Genomic DNA, 18,429 nt, shown 5'->3' with positions numbered 1-18,429 from the left:
AGCGGGCGGGGCGGGGCGGGGGTCCCTTCCCCGCGCGCTGGCCGCTCGTGCTCCGGGCCCCGGGGCTAAGGCAGGGAATGCCCGTGCCCGGGCCGGGCGGCAGCTCCCACATGCCGAGCGCAGCGGGGGGGCCGCAGCAGCCCTCGGGGGGAGGCTGAAGCCGGCCGGGGAGAAGGGGGCTCGGCGGCCGCGCCGGGCGCTGTGAAACCCGGAGCGCAACCCGCCCCCCGCCCCCACCCCCCCGCGGGCGGCCGAAGTTGCCGGGTGCGGCGGGCCGGCCCGGCAGCCCAGTGGGGGCGGGGGCGCCTGTTTCTTTAAGGGGCTGCCCGGCCGCCCCCTCCCCTGGCGAGCCGCTGCCTGGCGAGCTCGGGCCGTCTCGGCTCGGCTCGCTCCTGGTTCTCCTCCGGTGACAGCCCTTTCGCCAGAGGCTCTTTTGTTGCGCCCGCAGCCAATCAAGGCTTTTTACGACACAGTGGAGTTGGGATATAAAACCCCGAGTCCTCCGAGCCTCCCCCCCCCGGCCAGCACCACTAGTTTCGCCACCCGCCGGCTCCGCGCACCGGCCGCCAACTTCTGCCCCGGCCCCCCCGCCTCGCAGCCAGCCGCGGCCCGACTCCGAGTCCCGAGGCGGGGGGAGGCAGGAGGGGAGCCGGCCGCCCAGCCATGCCGGGGCGCAGGTCCTCGCTCTTCCTCTGGGCCCTGGCGCTGGCCGTGGCACTGGCCCCGGGGGAGGTGGTGGAGAAAGGGGCCGGCGGCGGGCAGCCCCCCCCGGGGCCCGAGGCGGAGGAGCCGGGCTGCCCGGTGTGCCTGTGGCGGCGGCACAGCAAGGAGATGCGGCTGGAGAGCATCAAGTCGCAGATCCTGAGCAAGCTGCGGCTCAAGGAGGCGCCCAACATCACCCGCGAGGTGGTGAACCAGCTGCTGCCCAAGGCGCCGCCGCTGCAGCAGCTGCTGGACCTGCACGACTTCCAGGGGGACGCCTTCCCGCAGGACGAGTACCTGGAGGAGGACGAGTACCACGCCACCACCGAGACTGTCATCAGCATGGCCCAGCAGAGTAGGTGGCTCCTTTGTTAGCGCCGGGGGGCCGAGGCGAACTTCGGGGGCCCCCCGAGCCGGCTGCGCGCCGCGAGCGGGGGGAGCTGCGGGCTCCTGCCTGCGCCCCTGGACGCGCGGTGCGGATCGGGGGTGGGGCTGGGGGTGCAGCTCCCGGGGGGGGGGGGCTCTTGGCTGCAGCCCCCCACCCCCCCAGGCCGGAGGAACCTGGCGCCTGCAAAGCCGAGGGTCCCGCCCCCGCGGGCAGGGACCCAAGGCCGCTCCGGGCGCCCCGCGGGGCTGCGGGCCGCCCGGCATTGTCTGCGGCCGGGCTCGCTTTGTGCCCGGCAAAGCGGCTGCCGCCGGGGCGAGCTGCGAAAGTTTGATCCGGTTCCGCCAGCGGCCCAGGCCCCGGGAGCGCTGCGGCCCCCCCCCCCCCCGCTATTCGCCAGGGACTCGCTCTGCCCAGCCTGGGGGGCGTTGAGCCTGCGGGGGGGGGGGGGGCTGGCAGCTTGGCTGGGGGCTCCGGGCACAGCCCCGCTTGGCTCCTGGGAAGTAGATGGGGGGGGGGGGTGCTCCAGTTGGCCGAGGGAGAAAGTTTGTTTGAAAGCATCGCCCAGCGAGAGCTGGTGCCTGGCAGGGGCTGGGGTCTCGGCTCCTCCGGATCCCAGGCACCCGCTCTCCCTCCTGGGTGGCTGGGGGCAGCTGCAGCCAGGCTCTGAAGGTGGCACCTTGGGTCTCGCCTCTCTGGCTGCACAGGGGAGACCCTCAGACCCCGAACAAGGCCGTTCTGGGTATCCCAGCCCTGTGCTGGCTGGTCCATGCGGGTGGGGCAGGGAGATGCACAGGTGGGGGTATGTGGGGAGATAGGACAGGTGGCACTGAGGGTATGTGGCGTGCATGTGGGGAGATGGGGCAGGTGGCCGTGTGGCTGATTGGATGGGGTGCCTGGCGGAGGGAGCTGCCCCACAGCGAGTAACCTGAACAGACCGTGAACCACACTTGAGAGGTGCTATGCCCAGCCTACAGCCTCGCCTCAGTCCGGGCTGGCAGGCCCTGGGCTCACAAGGTGCTGCCCATGCAGGAGCAAGGCTGCGCTGTAGCAATGAGGGCCTGGCGGCTGGCAGGACACGCAGCCAGGTGCCAGTCTTGGTTCGGGAGGGGCTGCAAGCCAGGACGTGTAGGAAGCAATCCTTGTAGTGTGAGCTTGTGTAAGTTATGTCACCGCCCTGTGCCTCAGTTTCCCCATCTGTGAGGCGGGAGCAAGGGGCCTCAGCAGAGCTGGGGAGCCCAGGGCTGGGTGAGGAGCGGGATGCAGGTCAGGAGGGTAGGGCACCGGCAAAGCTGGGCCAGAAGGGGGTTGCTGTGGGTCAGGAGTGAGGGGCCCTAGCAGAGCTGGCCTGGGGGAGCCAAGCGGGGTGACTGGGGAGTCTATCCGCTGTGGAACAGCAAGCGCAGCTGGGGTGAAAGGAGCCCGCCCGAGCGCTGGAGCCTGAAGGCCTCTGCCGTGGGAGCAGCGGGAGGTTGGACAGCAGCTGGGTGATGCCCGAGTCCTGGGGCTCGGCTCCTTGGCCTCCCCCCTCAGCCAGGCTGGTGCGCTGTGCAGAGCTGGCTGGGGCCTAGCAAAGGCGAGGTGCCTGGAGGTCACTGGAGAGCAGCCACTGTGAGATCTCTCTGCTCCTGGCACCAGCTGGGCCCTTTGCTGCCCCCGGCCAGAGCCAGGCAGCGAACAGCCCACAGGCTTGAGCTCCCCTGGCCTGCAGCTGCCCTAGGGGCAGGGGAGAGGCTGCTGCTGGCTGGGCTGGACTCATCCTAGGGATGCCCAGGGGTCCCAGCCTGTCATTGTCACCCAGTAACAGAGACCCACAGCCTGAACTCGGGGGCGGGCCTGTCTCCAAGGCAAGGCAGTCAATGCAACCTCCTTCCCTGACAGCGCTGCCACCACCAAGCTGCGGCCAAACACCGACCCCCCGGCCAGCCTGGGACAGGGCAGCAAGCAGAGGAGAGAGAACAGGGGTGGGCAAGATGGTAGGCAGGGAGGTGCAGGGAGGGGGTCGGGGGGCAGGTGGGTGCAGGGAGCTCTCAGACACAGCACGGGTGCGAGGGGTTGCACTGTAGTGACACAGATGCCTGGCCATGACTCTCCGAAAACAGCCTGTCTTGGGGGACCAAGGGGGTGGAGGGTTAAGGTGCCCTGAGGGGTGGGAGTGCAGGGAGGCAGGCTCTGTGGGCTGCAGGGTTAGTGACTGTGGGATTTCAGCCCTCGAAACGTCCGCGTCTCTGTCCCCTCCTTGTCCAAAGGCCCGAGTGGCCAATGCGTCGCTGGTCTCCAGGTCTCGGCTCTCCAGGGAATTTCACAGAGCACCAAGTGCCCGCCCCCGTGGCTTTGCCCACAGCGATCCAACTTGCTAGCTTGGTACACGGTGGCTGCTCATCCCTCAGTTGGCCACGACCCCTCTTCTCCATGCTGGGACTGCTCCTGAGCCCAGTGAGTACAGGGGTGGGAGTCACCCACAGTGCAGTCTGCGGGCGGGGGGCGGGGTGTCTGGATAACAGCATGGCAGGCAGGTGGGTGCAGGGAGGAAGCATCTCTTCTGATTGAGACTCACCACCAAGCTCCCGGCCACCCATGGTCTCCAGTCTTCCCCTGGGAGGCGGCCTCTGGGATTCAGGGTGCCAAGGCGAAATACCAGCTCAGGAAATCACTCTCCCTCCAGCTGAACGTAGGCTGGAGTGTGGGGCGCCTCTCTCCGACCCGACTGGGATAGGCCATTCCGTGTCCTCCGCACCGTGTCTTCCCTCCGGGAGGAATCCAATCTAAGCTAGTCCTTGGGATTGTGCTGCAGGGTAGCCAGATGACATGGCCAAGCCACTGTCCCCCTCTCTAGCTACTGAGACCAGATGCAGCTCTGCTAGGCCGGATGCACTCTCCCCAGGTCATCCCCAAGATTCTTCTTAAACACAGCTGGCGGGGTGCATGCAGCATCCTGTTGGTAACTGGACCCCCACCCACCTTTCCGAGGTGTACAGTGCCGCAGGCGTGATCTTGCCGTAGCGTGTAGATGGATCTTCTTACTCTTCCAGATGTTCGACAAAGGGGAGAATGAGCCGCAGGCTTTGCCAGTTCTTGTCTTCCCTGTGGTGAGCTGCTGTTAGCAGATACTGTGCTTCCAAGGCAAAGTAATCGACTCTTCTGTACGCTGCTCCAGCCACCACACCCCCGCCTGCGCTGGCCGCGTTCTCTGTCTCCGCGCTCGTGGGCTTTCACGTACTGACACCAAGTCCCACTGGTGGGACTGCTCAATGCGTTTCCGTTCTGTCCGAGTTGGTATGACCCTGGACTGTGTCATCAGGAAAAGCAGAGTCCAATAGCTCATCCCTGGCCCACAGGATCTGAGCAGTCTGTGGCAGTGCAGAAGGGGAGCTGCCTTGCCTCACAGCAGTAACAATATGAAACCATTCTGGGTCCCCGCTCTGTCCTGATGCAGGCTCTGTTGACAAAGCTTTTCTCAAAGGAGCCATCTCAGCTGGGCTTTCCGTGTTTCCCGCTTGGTCTACGCTGCAGCTTGATGTCCGCATTAAGTGCACCCTTCACCCCTGAGAGTCCACCCCTCGGAGCGATGCAGTCAGCAGCTGAACTCCTGGGGCAGACGTCTCCGGTCGGCACAGCCTCTGTCTCTCGGAGAGATGAAGTACCTGTGCTGATGGGAGTTCTCTTCCGTGCAGGTGGCATCTTCACCAAGTGCTGCTGCTGCACTGCCACGGTCCTGAATGTGTAGACAAGCCCCCGGGATCTTCCAGAGTTTACCCAGGAAGTTAAAAACCATCTTCTGCTGAAATGCTGAGCCTCTCTGTCTCCTCAAAGCAATAATCTGCTTCGAATACAGTACAACCTACCAGGTCAAAATCCAGCTTGTTCTCCACCGGCAGCTATTTTCCTCCCTTTTCCAGGTACCGACAGGAGGCTCATCCCTCTCTCACGGGCACGAGTAAGCTGGTCCCCCAATGACACGTCTTCTCCAGCATAGAGGCTAGGAAGGAGGGATAGCTCTGTGGTTTGAGCATTGGCCTGCTACATCCAGGGTTGTGAGCTCAATCCTTGAGGGGACCATGCAGGGATCTGGGGCAAACCTGTCAGGGATGATCCTGCCATGAAGGCAGGGGACTGGACTCAATGACCTCTCAAGGTCCCCTCTAGCTCTCTGAGATAGGTATATCTTCAGGTATTATTATTTCCTTACCCCAAACACTTCTGCCCTACCTGCATGCTTCCTCTGCAGCCCTCCACATGTCAGCATCTGTCTCAACACAGCCTGGTGCTTTCACACTCTTCAATTGGTTTATGGCCTTAGTTACTTCCTCAAAGGTGATTGCTTCTAGTGACATAGGTAAGCCTGCTAGTTCTTCACATCTCTCGGCGTGCCTGAGTGGTTCTGGCTGGCTGAGCACAGCTTGGAAAAGGCTCCATCCAATGGACTCTCTCCTCTTCCTCTGGGGAAGATCCTGCCATCTTAGGTCTTCCCAATGCCCGGAAGGTTCCAGACTTGTGAGGTACCAGGGAAAGGGGTTGAGAATCCCCTCTCTTGTGCACCCCCACTCCCAGCTTCTCTCGCTGTTTTCATATCTTTTCTGGCTGATCTTTTACCTTCCTTCTCCCTGTCTGCATGTCATTGCAGGGACAGCTTTTACGGCTGTCGTGCTCTTGTTGAATTCGCTCCTTTCATTCCTTCCTCTCTGGCAAACCTGCCTGGATGGAGCCTTTTTTCTGAGATGGTCTCCCCTCCACTGTCATCCTGGCTGCTTAACGGCCTGTGTTCTTCCCCCAGCAGCACCTCAAACCCTTCAGAGCGAGTTCTGAGTGGCAGATGGAAACACGCCAACACTGTTAGAGCTAACTTCCTAGTGTCAGAGAGGCCCTGTCTGGAGCTGTCACCTTCTAGGTCAATTATCCCAACCACAAGATGCTGGATACATCCAACATCAGCTCTTGTCTGCCCCCTGCAAACCTACCCTGCCCCCCAGCACTGGACTGTTAAGCTGCGAGTCCAAGCCCACTGCAGACAGGCCAGTGACTGTCCCGCCTGGAACCGTCTCTGCAGTGTGTGTTGTCACAGCAAAGAGGGGAAGCTCCCGCAGAACGGGCCAGAATTCCCCGCCATTGGGGCTTGCGCCCTGCCGTCAGGAACAGCAAACACATGTGGCTTTATCCCATGCCCTACAGGACAGCAGATGTCGCCAACACCAGCTCATTGGGAGGCCAAGCCACCACGCTGAACAGATGCTACCGCGGGGCCTCTCCGACTCACTGCTGTGTCTGGGCTTAGGGACCTCACTCCATGGACTGTCTAATTATTCTAGCTACCTAGCGCCTCACAGACCCCCCATCTGTCTACCCATCTACCTACCACAGCTTCCTCTCTCCCTCCACCCCTATCTAACCCCCTTCGTTCCTTCCCTCCTGCCTGCGCCACTGGCCCTTGTCCCATCCAATCCGGCCTTCGACCCGTGGAGGACACCCAGCAACCGCATCGCTGCTAGATGCAGCATCTTTTTTTGCTCTTGGCCTGAGGGGCCAGGCAGAAGGCAGCCAGCCCCAGTGCCCCGGGCAACATGTGGGGATGCCCTCCATGGCTTCATTCCCCGAGAGGCCTCTTGTACCTCGCTGGATGTGATCAGGTGGGACGCTGAGCCAGCAGTCCTAGGAACAGGCACCGTCCACTCTGGGACTCAGTGTCCTGGATCTCTTGGCCTCTGGGCCCGTCCTTTCCGGAGGGGTTGGGGGTCCCCATTCTGCTGGGCTGGGAAGGAGTCCGGGTCCAAGGGGGCGACTTGTGGAGGTACTCGGGGTCAGCTGAGGGAACGGGTGCCATAGGGCAGAGACAATCAGTCCTGTCCCATCGCTGGCCAAGCCCCGACGACCCTGGCCACATTGTAGAGAACCGCGGGCTCTGGATCGCTCCTGGCTTGGGGGTGAGGCAAACCCAGAAGAACCAGAAGCAAAGTAGCCAGGCACCGGGGGCGGGTGGTGCCGAGTCTCCCACCTCTCCAGCAGGACGTGTGCAGGGGGGTGGCAGCTGGGCCTGGAAACGTGCGGCCTTTCTGCTTGGATGGGGCCAGATCGGCACCGCCTGGGGGCAGCAAGAGCAGATGCCGCTGCAGGGATTTTGCAGCCATGGCTCCGGGCCCTCACGTGGCTGCTCACCACTCACTCCCTAGGTTACGGAGAGGTGGAGGTGGCAGCCAGGGGCCCAGGGTCTGCTGCCTGTGTTGCCACTGACCTTCTGTGTGAACCTGGGCGAGTCATAGCCCAATCGGTGCCTCAGTTTCCCCAGCAATGGAAACGGGGACAGTGCTTGTCATTATTCATGTCCCTGCGGACCCTCCCCCATTGGAGGCCCAGGTTCCACTGCGCTGGGCAGCTGACAAGCGAGGTCTGACACAACCTTGCTCTGGTTGGGGTAATGAACTCCTAGCCAGTCTCCTATTCCCGGTGCTCCCTGGGCTGCGGGCTCTGCCTCACCGGGAAACACTGCCTGCCTTCCCCTCTCCTGCGGAGCCGCTCCTGGGCCCTTCTCCGGGGCTGGTCCGGAGTCAGGGGCTTGGCTTGTTCCGCCCTAGCCCCAGCCCTGGGCTCAGCACGCCCTGGTGCTGGGAGGAGGCCGTGGCCATGGCGAAGAGCCTCGGGGCCGGCTCTGGTGCCGGAGTGTCGCTGGGAGGGAGGGTGGGCTGGGGCATTTGGCCAGGGTGGAGGGGGGTGCAAAGGCTGAGCGGAAGGGGGGGGGTGAGGAATGGCAGGGCCAGGCACTTCCCTCCAGCAGCTCATTGACAAATTTCCTTCTGGAGCATTAATAGACTTGGGCGGCTTTGAAATTTTATTACCCATAAAATTGACAACATGCTGGGGGCTTTGCTCCTCACCCGTGTTAACATTTGCTGCTCCCCACCAGTCCCCCCATTCCCTTTGCCTGCCCACCCCTTGAATACCAGAGCCCACGTCCCACCCCACCTACCTGCTGAGGGGGGAGGGGGCGTAGCCACTGTCTAGCCCCAAACCCACGCCCGGTTCAGTGGGGCAGGAAGCCCTGCTAGGGGCTCTCAGGGGAGGAGAAGGGCAGGCTTGTGGGCCCCTAGGACAGGTAACCCCCCAATTCCAGCACCAACCCCCCATGTCCTCCTCTGGTTGGCTTGGCAATCGCGGGTGGGTTTTTATGGTTCCTGAACACAAGGAAGAGAAGGTTTTATAGGCTGCAAGGCCCATAAACCTCGGGTTCTCCTCACCTCCCCACCCCGCCCCTCAGCACCACCCCCCTTTTTTTAACTGCACAAGAAACTAGGGAAGGTTAATTGGGTCCTAAAACCATTTATTGGCTACCCATGACCCTGCTGACCTTTGGGTGGGGGGAGGGGAAGTTAATGAAGGGAGTTTAAGGGGGGGCACAGTGTGAAACCCAGCACACCTCACTCTGACATCCCACCATTGGGGTGCCACGGAGGCCAGAGCAAATTACAAAAGAGGGGCACTGGCAGGGCTGGGGGGAGGGCAGGGCTGTGCTAGAAGGGGCTACGGGTTGGGAGTGGGGGGCACCGGCAGGACTGGGGGGGCAGGGCTGTGCTAGAAGGGGCTACGGGTTGGGAGTGGGGGGCACCGGCAGGACTGGGGGACCCAAGCAGGAGAAGCACAGGCTGGCTGGCTGGTGTGCATCTCAGGGCTGGGTGTTAGCAGCAATTGGATCAGCAGCGCCCCAGCCCTGCTCCTCCCTGGACCCCCCTGTTGGGGGAGGGGAGCTCTGGCCTGCTGGGGGCTGGCATCTCCAGGCCAGAACTGGGTCCCCCCACTCCAGGTCCTGCAGGCCGCCCGAAGCTGCGGCCCCAGCTGCTGGCCCTTGTGACTCAGCCCAGCTGCCAAGGACTCAGCCCCTGAGAGCAGGCCCACGCGATCCCTCTGCTGTGGGTGCTGGCACCCGAGGGCTCATCCTCACCTGCTGCTGGGCTGAAGCCAAGCTCACAGTGTCCCACCTCCCCGCAGCAGCCTTGGCTGCCGGTCTGGGAGCCAGCGCTAGCAGGCTTGAGGACAATCAGCCCCAAGGGTGACAACTTCTCGGGTGGGGAACCCCCAAACAGGCAGGCTGGAAGGAAGGCAGTGTCAGCCCAGGTTCCTGAGAGCCCTCTGGCCGGGTACCACGCCTTGTGGAGAAGGGGCAAGCAGTAGACGCAGTATATCGAGACTAGTAAAGCATTGGATAGTGCTGAATGACTGTCAAATTAACAAACTAAGGAAATACAACCTGGATGGGGCTGCTGTAAGGTAGGTTGGATAACTGTTCTCAGAGAGTAGGGAGTCATGCTGGAAGGGCATAACAAGTGGGGTCCCACAGGGTCAGTTCTGGACCCGGTCCTGTTCAATATCTTCATCAATGATTTAGAGAGTACGCTTCTAGGCTACGTCTACACTGGCCCCTTTTCCGTAAGGGGCATGTAAATTTCACCTATCGTCGTAGGGAAATCCGCGGGGGATTTAAATATCCCCCGCGGCATTTAAATAAAAATGGCCGCCGCTTTTTTCCGGCTTTTAAAAAAGCCGGAAAAGAGCGTCTAGACTGGCCCCGATCCTCCGGAAAAAGCGCCCTTTTCCGGAGGGTCTTATTCTTACTTCAAAGTAAGAATAAGACCCTCCGGAAAAGGGCGCTTTTTCCGGAGGATCGGGGCCAGTCTAGACGCTCTTTTCCGGCTTTTTTAAAAGCCGGAAAAAAGCGGCGGCCATTTTTATTTAAATGCCGCGGGGGATATTTAAATCCCCCGCGGATTTCCCTACGACGATAGGTGAAATTTACATGCCCCTTACGGAAAAGGGGCCAGTGTAGACGTAGCCCTAAAGTTTGTGGCTAATCCCAAGCTGGGAGGGGTTGCACGGGCTTTGGAGGACAAGGTTAGAATTTAAAATGATCTGGACACACTGGACAAATGGTCTGAAGTAAACAGGATGAAATTCAACAAGGGCAAATGCAAAGGGCTCCACTTAGGGAGGAACAATCCGTTGCACCCATACAGAATGGGAAGCGACTGTCTAGGCAGGAGTCCTGTGGAAAGGGATCTAGGGTCACAGTGGACCATAAGCTAAATATGAGTCAACAGTGGGACACGGTTGCAAAAAAAGCCAACGTGATTCTGGGGGGCATGAACAGGAGTGTTTTAAGAAGACACGAGACGTCATTCTTCCGCTCTACTCTGCCCTGATTAGGCCTTGACTGGAGGAGTGTGTCCAGTTCTGGGTGCCACAGTGCAGGAAAGATGTAGACAAACTGGAGATGGTCCAGAGAAGAGCCTTAAAAAGGATCAAATGTCTAGAAAACACGACCGTATGAAGGAAGACTGAAAGAATTAGGATTCTTTAGTCTGGAAAAGAGAAGCCCAAGAGGGGACATGAGAGCAGCTTTCAAGTATTTAAAAGGTTATTACAAGGAAGAGGGAGAAAATTATTCTCCTTAATCTCTGATGGCAGAACAAGAAGCAATGGGTTTAAATTGCAGCAGGGGAGGTTTAGGTCGGACATTAGGAAAACTCCCTGCCTGTCAGGGGGGTTAAGCACTGGAATAAATTGCCTGGGGAGGTTTTGGGATCTCCATCACTCAAGAGCAGGTGAGCCAGACACCTGTCAGGAAGCGGCAAGATGGTGCTTGGTCCTGCTATAGGTACAGGGGTCTCAAGGTTCTTTCCAGCTCTCTGAGGGTATGTCTACACTACCCCGCTAGTTCGAACTAGGAGGGTAATGTAGGCATACCGCAATTGCAAATGAAGCCCGGGATTTGAATTTCCCGGGCTTCATTTGCATAAGCGGGGAGCCGCCATTTTTAAATCCCCGCTCGTTCGAACCCCGTGCCGCGTGGCTACACGCGGCACGAACTAGGTAGTTCGAACTAGGCTTCCTAGTTCGAACTACCGTTACTCCTCGTGGAATGAGGCACGGGCATGGGGTTCGAACGAGCGGGGATTTAAAAATGGCGGCGCCCGGCTTATGCAAATGAAGCCCGGGAAATTCAAATCCCGGGCTTCATTTGCAATTGCGGTATGCCTACATTACCCCGCTAGTTCGAACTACCCTGACTCTAGGAGAGCATCGATTGCCACTGCCCTGTGCTAGCCCTGTCCCTGGAGGAGCTGGGAACAGATCCCTCTGTCCCCCACTCCCCACCACACAGATCTTCAGCTGCAGCCAGTGTCCCGGGAACCTTTCTGCCCCTGGTTGCCAGGGAGACAGGAATAGCATTTTGGCACCAAGCGTGGCCAACTTGCCAAGAGCAGTGGCAGCCAGCTGCATGCGGGGGGGGCAGCCCAGCAGGGGGTGGGGAGGGAGATTTCTGCCCCACATCCCAGAGGCTGAGGATGCAGGAGTCCTGAAAAGAGTGAGTGGGAAGATTAAGAAAGGGGCTAGATAAGTCCATGCAGGCTGGGTCCAACGAGACTTGTTAGCCAGGATGGGCAGGGATGGTGTCAGGCTGGGTGATGGGAGGAATCACGTGATGGTTCCCTGGCTACTGCCGGCAGATGGACCTTAGGCCTGAGCCAGTCCAGCCGATCTCATGTTCTGTTCCTACGAAGGGAGCTCGGGCACAAACCATCGGCCTCCAGAGGACGGGACTCACATCTACCTAAGGCCACAAGTGACACAAGCTTCATGGTTTCACCCAGGGCTGCAGTTCGGGAGTGAGGGGAGCCCAGGGCTGGGCTGGCAGGGGCTGTGGGTCGGGAGCGAGGGGCACCGGCAGGGCTGGGGGAGCCCAGGGCTGGGCTGGCAGGGGCTGCGGGTGGAGAGTGAGGGGCACCGGCAGAGCTGGGGGAGCTGAGGGCTGGGCTGGCAGGGGCTGCGGGTCGGGAGCGAGGGGCACCGGCAGGGCTGGGGGAGCCCAGGGCTGGGCTGGCAGGGGCTGCGGGTGGAGAGTGAGGGGCACCGGCAGGGCTGGGGGAGCCCAGGGCTGGGCTGGCAGGGGCTGCGGGTCGGGAGCGAGGGGCACCGGCAGGGCTGGGGGAGCCCAGGGCTGGGCTGGCAGGGGCTGCGGGTGGAGAGTGAGGGGCACCGGCAGGGCTGGGGGAGCTGAGGGCTGGGCTGGCAGGGGCTGCGGGTCGGGAGCGAGGGGCACCGGCAGGGCTGGGGGAGCCCAGGGCTGGGCTGGCAGGGGCTGCGGGTGGAGAGTGAGGGGCACCGGCAGGGCTGGGGGAGCCCAGGGCTGGGCTGGCAGGGGCTGCGGGTCGGGAGCGAGGGGCACCGGCAGCAGAGGTAAACTTGCCTGTATCTGCCATGCTTGGCCTGGCTCCCTTCTCTCCCAGATTGTCGCCCCACACACGCCACCCTATCTTGGCTCTGCCACGGTCCGTGGTGCTGGCTGAGTGCAGGACGAGGGCCCAGCTCTGAGTCCCAGTGCAGCCATCACACGCCAGGCCCTGGGGTGCCTCAGAGCTCAGTGGGCTGCAGAGGCCAGGCCGTGCTTGCTCGGCCCTTGCCCAGGCCAGGAATGGGTGCAGGTGCCCGTCTGCCCGGCCTCCCCCGCACTGTGCTGAGCCACTGCCTGCTGCTCATGGGGCTCGGAGGCCTGCGCCTGGCGTGGGGCAGTGGCTGACATTCCCCTGGCATCCCTGCCTGAGCCCAGCACTGACAAGGGCCTCTCTTGGGCTCCCCAGGTCCCCTCTTCCTATCTGGGGTCGGCAGCAAGTGGGGTCCCCCTATGTCCCATGTGCCCCAGAGCCTGAGGGAGCTCCATTCTCTCACTCCCACCCTCCTGCCCTATTGGGGCCACTTCATACCCTTCCTCAGATTAGCCACAGAGAGGTGCTGTGGCTGCAACTGGCCATGGCTCAGCCCCCAGCCTGGCCTTGCGGCTCCCCCAAGGGCGGACAGGAAGTAACTCCATGAGGACCCTGCCTAGCACTGAGCTGCAGGCCAAGACGCCTCAGGCTGCAGTTCTGCACCACCAAGGGGGCAGCGGTTTGTCACTGCAGAGTGAGAAGGAAGAAGTAGGGAATAACAGTGAGCAAAGCCCCGGGCTGCCACGCGACCCTGCCATAACAACTGGAGCGCACAGCCCCGGGCTGCCAAGAGACCCTGCCATAACAACCGGAGCGCACAGCCCCGGGCTGCCAAGAGACCCTGCCATAACAACCGGAGCGCACAGCCCCGGGCTGCCAAGAGACCCTGCCATAACAACCGGAGCGCACAGCCCCGGGCTGCCACGCGACCCTGCCATAACAACCGGAGCGCACAGCCCCGGGCTGCCAAGAGACCCTGCCATAACAACCGGAGCGCACAGCCCCGGGCTGCCACGCGACCCTGCCATAACAACCGGAGCGCACAGCCCCGGGCTGCCAAGAGACCCTGCCATAACAACCGGAGCGCACAGCCCCGGGCTGCCAAGAGACCCTGCCATAACAACCGGAGCGCACAGCCCCGGGCTGCCAAGAGACCCTGCCATAACAACCGGAGCGCACAGCCCCGGGCTGCCAAGAGACCCTGCCATAACAACCGGAGCGCACAGCCCCGGGCTGCCAAGAGACCCTGCCATAACAACCGGAGCGCACAGCCCCGGGCTGCCACGCGACCCTGCCATAACAACCGGAGCGCACAGCCCCGGGCTGCCAAGAGACCCTGCCATAACAACCGGAGCGCACAGCCCCGGGCTGCCAAGAGACCCTGCCATAACAACCGGAGCGCACAGCCCCGGGCTGCCAAGAGACCCTGCCATAACAACCGGAGCGCACAGCCCCGGGCTGCCAAGAGACCCTGCCATAACAACCGGAGCGCACAGCCCCGGGCTGCCAAGAGACCCTGCCATAACAACCGGAGCGCACAGCCCCGGGCTGCCAAGAGACCCTGCCATAACAACCGGAGCGCACAGCCCCGGGCTGCCAAGAGACCCTGCCATAACAACCGGAGCGCACAGCCCCGGGCTGCCAAGAGACCCTGCCATAACAACCGGAGCGCACAGCCCCGGGCTGCCAAGAGACCCTGCCATAACAACCGGAGCGCACAGCCCCGGGCTGCCAAGAGACCCTGCCATAACAACCGGTGCGCACAGCCCCGGGCTGCCACGCGACCCTGCCATAACAACCGGAGCGCACAGCCCCGGGCTGCCAAGAGACCCTGCCATAACAACCGGAGCGCACAGCCCCGGGCTGCCAAGAGACCCTGCCATAACAACCGGAGCGCACAGCCCCGGGCTGCCACGCGACCCTGCCATAACAACCGGAGCGCACAGCCCCGGGCTGCCAAGAGACCCTGCCATAACAACCGGAGCGCACAGCCCCGGGCTGCCAAGAGACCCTGCCATAACAACCGGAGCGCACAGCCCCGGGCTGCCAAGAGACCCTGCCATAACAACCGGAGCGCACAGCCCCGGGCTGCCAAGAGACCCTGCCATAACAACCGGTGCGCACAGCCCCGGGCTGCCAAGAGACCCTGCCATAACAACCGGAGCGCAAAGCCCCGGGCTGCCACACGACCCTGCCATAACAACCGGTGCGCACAGCCCCGGGCTGCCAAGAGACCCTGCCATAACAACCGGAGCGCACAGCCCCGGGCTGCCAAGAGACCCTGCCATAACAACTGGTGCGCACAGCCCCGGGCTGCCAAGAGACCCTGCCATAACAACCGGAGCGCACAGCCCCGGGCTGCCAAGAGACCTTGCCATAACAACCGGCGCGCACAGCCCCGGGCTGCCAAGAGACCCTGCCATAACAACCGGCGCGCACAGCCCAGGGCTGCCAAGAGACCCTGCCATAACAACCGGCGCGCACAGCCCAGGGCTGCCAAGAGACCCTGCCATAACAACCGGCGCACACAGCCCCGGGCTGCCAAGAGACCCTGCCATAACAACCGGAGCGCACAGCCCCAGGCTGCCAAGAGACCCTGCCATAACAACCGGAGCGCACAGCCCCGGGCTGCCAAGAGACCCTGCCATAACAACCGGTGCGCACAGCCCCGGGCTGCCAAGAGACCCTGCCATAACAACCGGAGCGCACAGCCCCGGGCTGCCAAGAGACCCTGCCATAACAACCGGCGCGCACAGCCCCGGGCTGCCAAGAGACCCTGCCACAACAACCGGCGCGCACAGCCCAGGGCTGCCAAGAGACCCTGCCATAACAACCGGCGCAAGAAGCTCCGGGCTCTACCTGTGATAGCAACCCAACCTGTTCCACTCAGGGAGCAAGCTGGTGTTACAGTCTCCCACCAGAGGGGCTGGTTAGCCCCCAAGACAGTAGAGAGCCCCCCTAAAAACCAGAGCTGGACTGAGGGAGACCCCAGCCAAGAGCCTTTCAAGGTTGTCCCAGCTGCTGAGTCCCCCCTGGGATCTGTGGGGGGGAAGGGAGGGCCAGGAGACAGAGAGCCGAGCTGTGGCTTTAAGAGCTGCCTAGGAGGGGAAGAGGAAGGGGCAGAGAGAGGAAAGTACTTTTATGGGCTGCTCCCAGGAGAGTGGGTTTAATAGGGGGCTTGTGCTCAGCAAATTGCTGGGAGGGGTTTGTTAGCAAAGCACCTCGGCCCCCCGGCCCCTGTCACTTTGGTTTATGGGAGCCCCTTGTGGGCGCGGGGGGCCGTGCGGTGACATTCCTGGCCCCCGGTTGGTGTCATGACCCCGATCTGTTAGTGGAGGCCTCGGTTCACAGCAAATGGCCCCACGCTGCAGCTGGGTGCTATTAAACCTGACCGGTGCATGGGGGGGGGCACTGGGCGAGGACGGGGGAGAAATTCCCTGCTCAATTCAACCCAGATGTTTCCCCAAAAGGGAGGGTCAGAGCCAGCGGCACTTTTGGGGGATGGGTGTGCACAGGGTGTTATGTGTATGGCAAGGAAGAGGTCAGAGGGCATCATCCCCTCCTTGCAACCCACCCCAATTTCTGCCCCCCCTTCGCAGCCCCTCATCACCCCCGGCCAGTTCCCCCCTTTCCCAGCCCCCCAGCCAGCTCCCCCAATTCCTGTTCTCCCAGCGCCTCCCCCAATTCCTGTTCTCCCAGCGCCTCCCCCCCACTCTACCACACCAGCTCCTTGTCAAAGGTGAGAAGCAATTTTGGAGGTTCCACCTGACACCCTCCCCCCCCCCCCCCCCCGACAGGTCCAGGCTCCCTCCTTCTGGGAACCAGGCTCCATCTGCATCTGGGTCCTTCTTTGCCCCCCCCCCCCCCCCCGCCATCCTTCTTTCTCCTCCAGCTCTCAGCCCCTGACCCGCCCCTGCAAACACAGACAGCTGCTTGTTGCTTGCGAGCTGCATGGAGGGAGAAAGGGGCATGGGGCTCGCTGGTGAGAGGACTGTTCAGCTGGGGCTGTGCACATGGGCAGGGAAGGGTGGGGGAGCGGGAGGATAGACACGCAGGGGGTCAAGGATGCGGATGGACGGGTACGTGCTGGGGAAGGAGGGCTGGACGGCCAGACACATGGCCATGGATGAGGCTAGAGGGCTGTGGATGGGCAGGGACTTTAAACCAGAAAGCTCGGTGTGAGCTGGGGCCACGGCCCCCGGGACCCACCAGCAGGATGAGTTTGGGGCAGGGCTGAGGGAGAGGGCACTGGAAGCGGATGGTCCCCGGAGGCTGTTTCTAACCAGCGGCTCAGACGCACTTTTTGGCCCCAGCTGTCTTACTGTCGGGGGTGGGGCAGGGTACCAGAGTCCCCCTTGCCATGCGTGGGCATGCGGCCACCAGGACATCCCCAGGGCTGTACAGTGGGGTATAAAATAACCACGTCCCCATCAAAGCCCCTGTCCTGCCACTGGGCCCCAGCTTCCCGGCTCCCCCAGCTGCTGCTCACTAGCTGCAGACAAGGGTCCCCTCAGCCCCAACCCGCCAGCAGGAAATGAACGGCAGCAGGGAACGAACATGCCCGCTCCCGGTACCCGTCCAGGGGGAGTTCTGCAATGTTGCTGTGGCTCCAAAGCAATGAATGCAGAATTCCCCCAGCACCACTCATGCCAAGGAGGGGGATGGGGACGCATGGGCAGCAGATCCTCCCAGAGCCAGGAGTAGAACCCAGCAGTCCTGGCCCCAAGGCAGGTCCCTCTAGCTCTAAGCACTAGGCCCCAATCTGCCACCAGCTCTGGGCACAGAGCCTGTAGGCCTGGATCCTAGTGCCCCCGAACTAGAATCCACTCCCCTCTCAAGGCCAGGGAGAGAACCCATGAGTCCTGGCACCCCATTCTTTCCTCCAATGACTTCGCAACTGTCTGAGACGCCCATAACTGGCCCTGCTCCGACGGCCCCTGGCCCCCGTTCCGACAGCACCCGCGGCACCCAGCCCCTGCTCCAACGCTACCTGCGGCACCCGGCCCTGTTCTGACGATACCTGCGGCACCTGGCCCCTGCTCTGACAGTACCTGTGGCACCCGGCCCCGTGGCACCCTGGCCCACTCCGATGGTGCCCACAGCACCCAGTCCTGCTCCGACAGTACCCGCAGTGCCTGACCCCCTGCTCCGACACTCAGTTCACAGGAAGGGCAGAGACGAGCCAGGTCTCACCCTAAGGCCACATGACCAGTCAGTATCAGGAGCGGGCAGAGAACCCAGGAATCCGGGTTCCCCATTTCCTCCACCTCAGGTTCTCTGAGCTCTGGACAAGCACTGTCGTAATGCTACTCCCCCGCTCCGAGGGGAAATCGGAGGCTTTGTTCCAAATGGCTCAACAGGCCTGGTCCTGCTTGTGACCATGGACCAGAGCCAGGGCTAGGCCTGGGAGGTTTTGGTGCCGCTGCAACCCCAGAGAATGTGCTGACTGCCCCGGCAAAGAGCTGCGCAGCCTCCCTGCCCCCAGCCCTCAATTCCTGCTGGCACAGAGGGCAGCACGTCCCTAGCTCTAAGGGGTTCCCATCCCAACGCAGCCCCAGCCTTGACACTGCTCCTGCTGGCAGGGGCAAAAGCTCTTGCCCAACCCTCTTCAGCACAGCCCTGGGGGCTCTTGCCATGGGCCCGTGGCATGGGGGGGGCTGCCTTTCTCTCTGGGCCCATTGTTTTGCTCTGTTTGCAGCTAAGTGCTGCAGAATTGCCGAGTTCCTGGGATTCCAAGGCCCAGACATGTGCTTGCCACCCCCCGTCTGCTGTGCTGGTTCGGCTTGGATAAATGTTTCCCTTGGCAGGTGCCAGCATGTTCCTGGCTGCATTCCCCATCCCCTCTTCCCCGCCAATCTCCAGGGAAGGTGCACACTTGCCCTCAGACACAAACAAGTTATGGGAGACGTGGTGAGCGCAGCTGCCCTGGCTCCCAGCTTTGGGGCTGGGCTAAGTTTAGGGAGTTCCTCCAAGAGCTAGACCTCCCTGCCAGGGGCCTTGCTGCTTCACACTACCAGTGGCATGAGTTTCTTAGGACTCAGCACCCCTGCTCATTCCATTGCCAGCGCTCAGACAGCACCTGGGAAAGGTGGCAGC

At 62.3% G+C, this 18,429-nt stretch overlaps 1 protein-coding gene across 1 annotated transcript in view; it reads left to right on the top strand.

Moving 5' to 3' along the window:
• Nucleotides 1-235: 235 nt before the first annotated feature.
• Nucleotides 236-18,429, top strand: part of GDF11 (growth differentiation factor 11) — a 30,934-nt gene continuing 12,740 nt past the window's right edge. The window contains exon 1 of the mRNA XM_075901942.1: nucleotides 236-1,057. Within this exon, the coding sequence (XP_075758057.1) occupies nucleotides 664-1,057 (394 nt within the window). The 5' untranslated portion in view covers nucleotides 236-663. The remainder of the gene's footprint in view (nucleotides 1,058-18,429) is intronic.

The sequence above is a fragment of the Pelodiscus sinensis genome, chromosome 19, assembly GCF_049634645.1.
Source record: "Pelodiscus sinensis isolate JC-2024 chromosome 19, ASM4963464v1, whole genome shotgun sequence".
Taxonomy (NCBI): domain Eukaryota; kingdom Metazoa; phylum Chordata; order Testudines; family Trionychidae; genus Pelodiscus; species Pelodiscus sinensis.
Note: the sequence above shows the minus strand (reverse complement) of the source record. Positions and strands in the feature narration are given on the sequence as shown.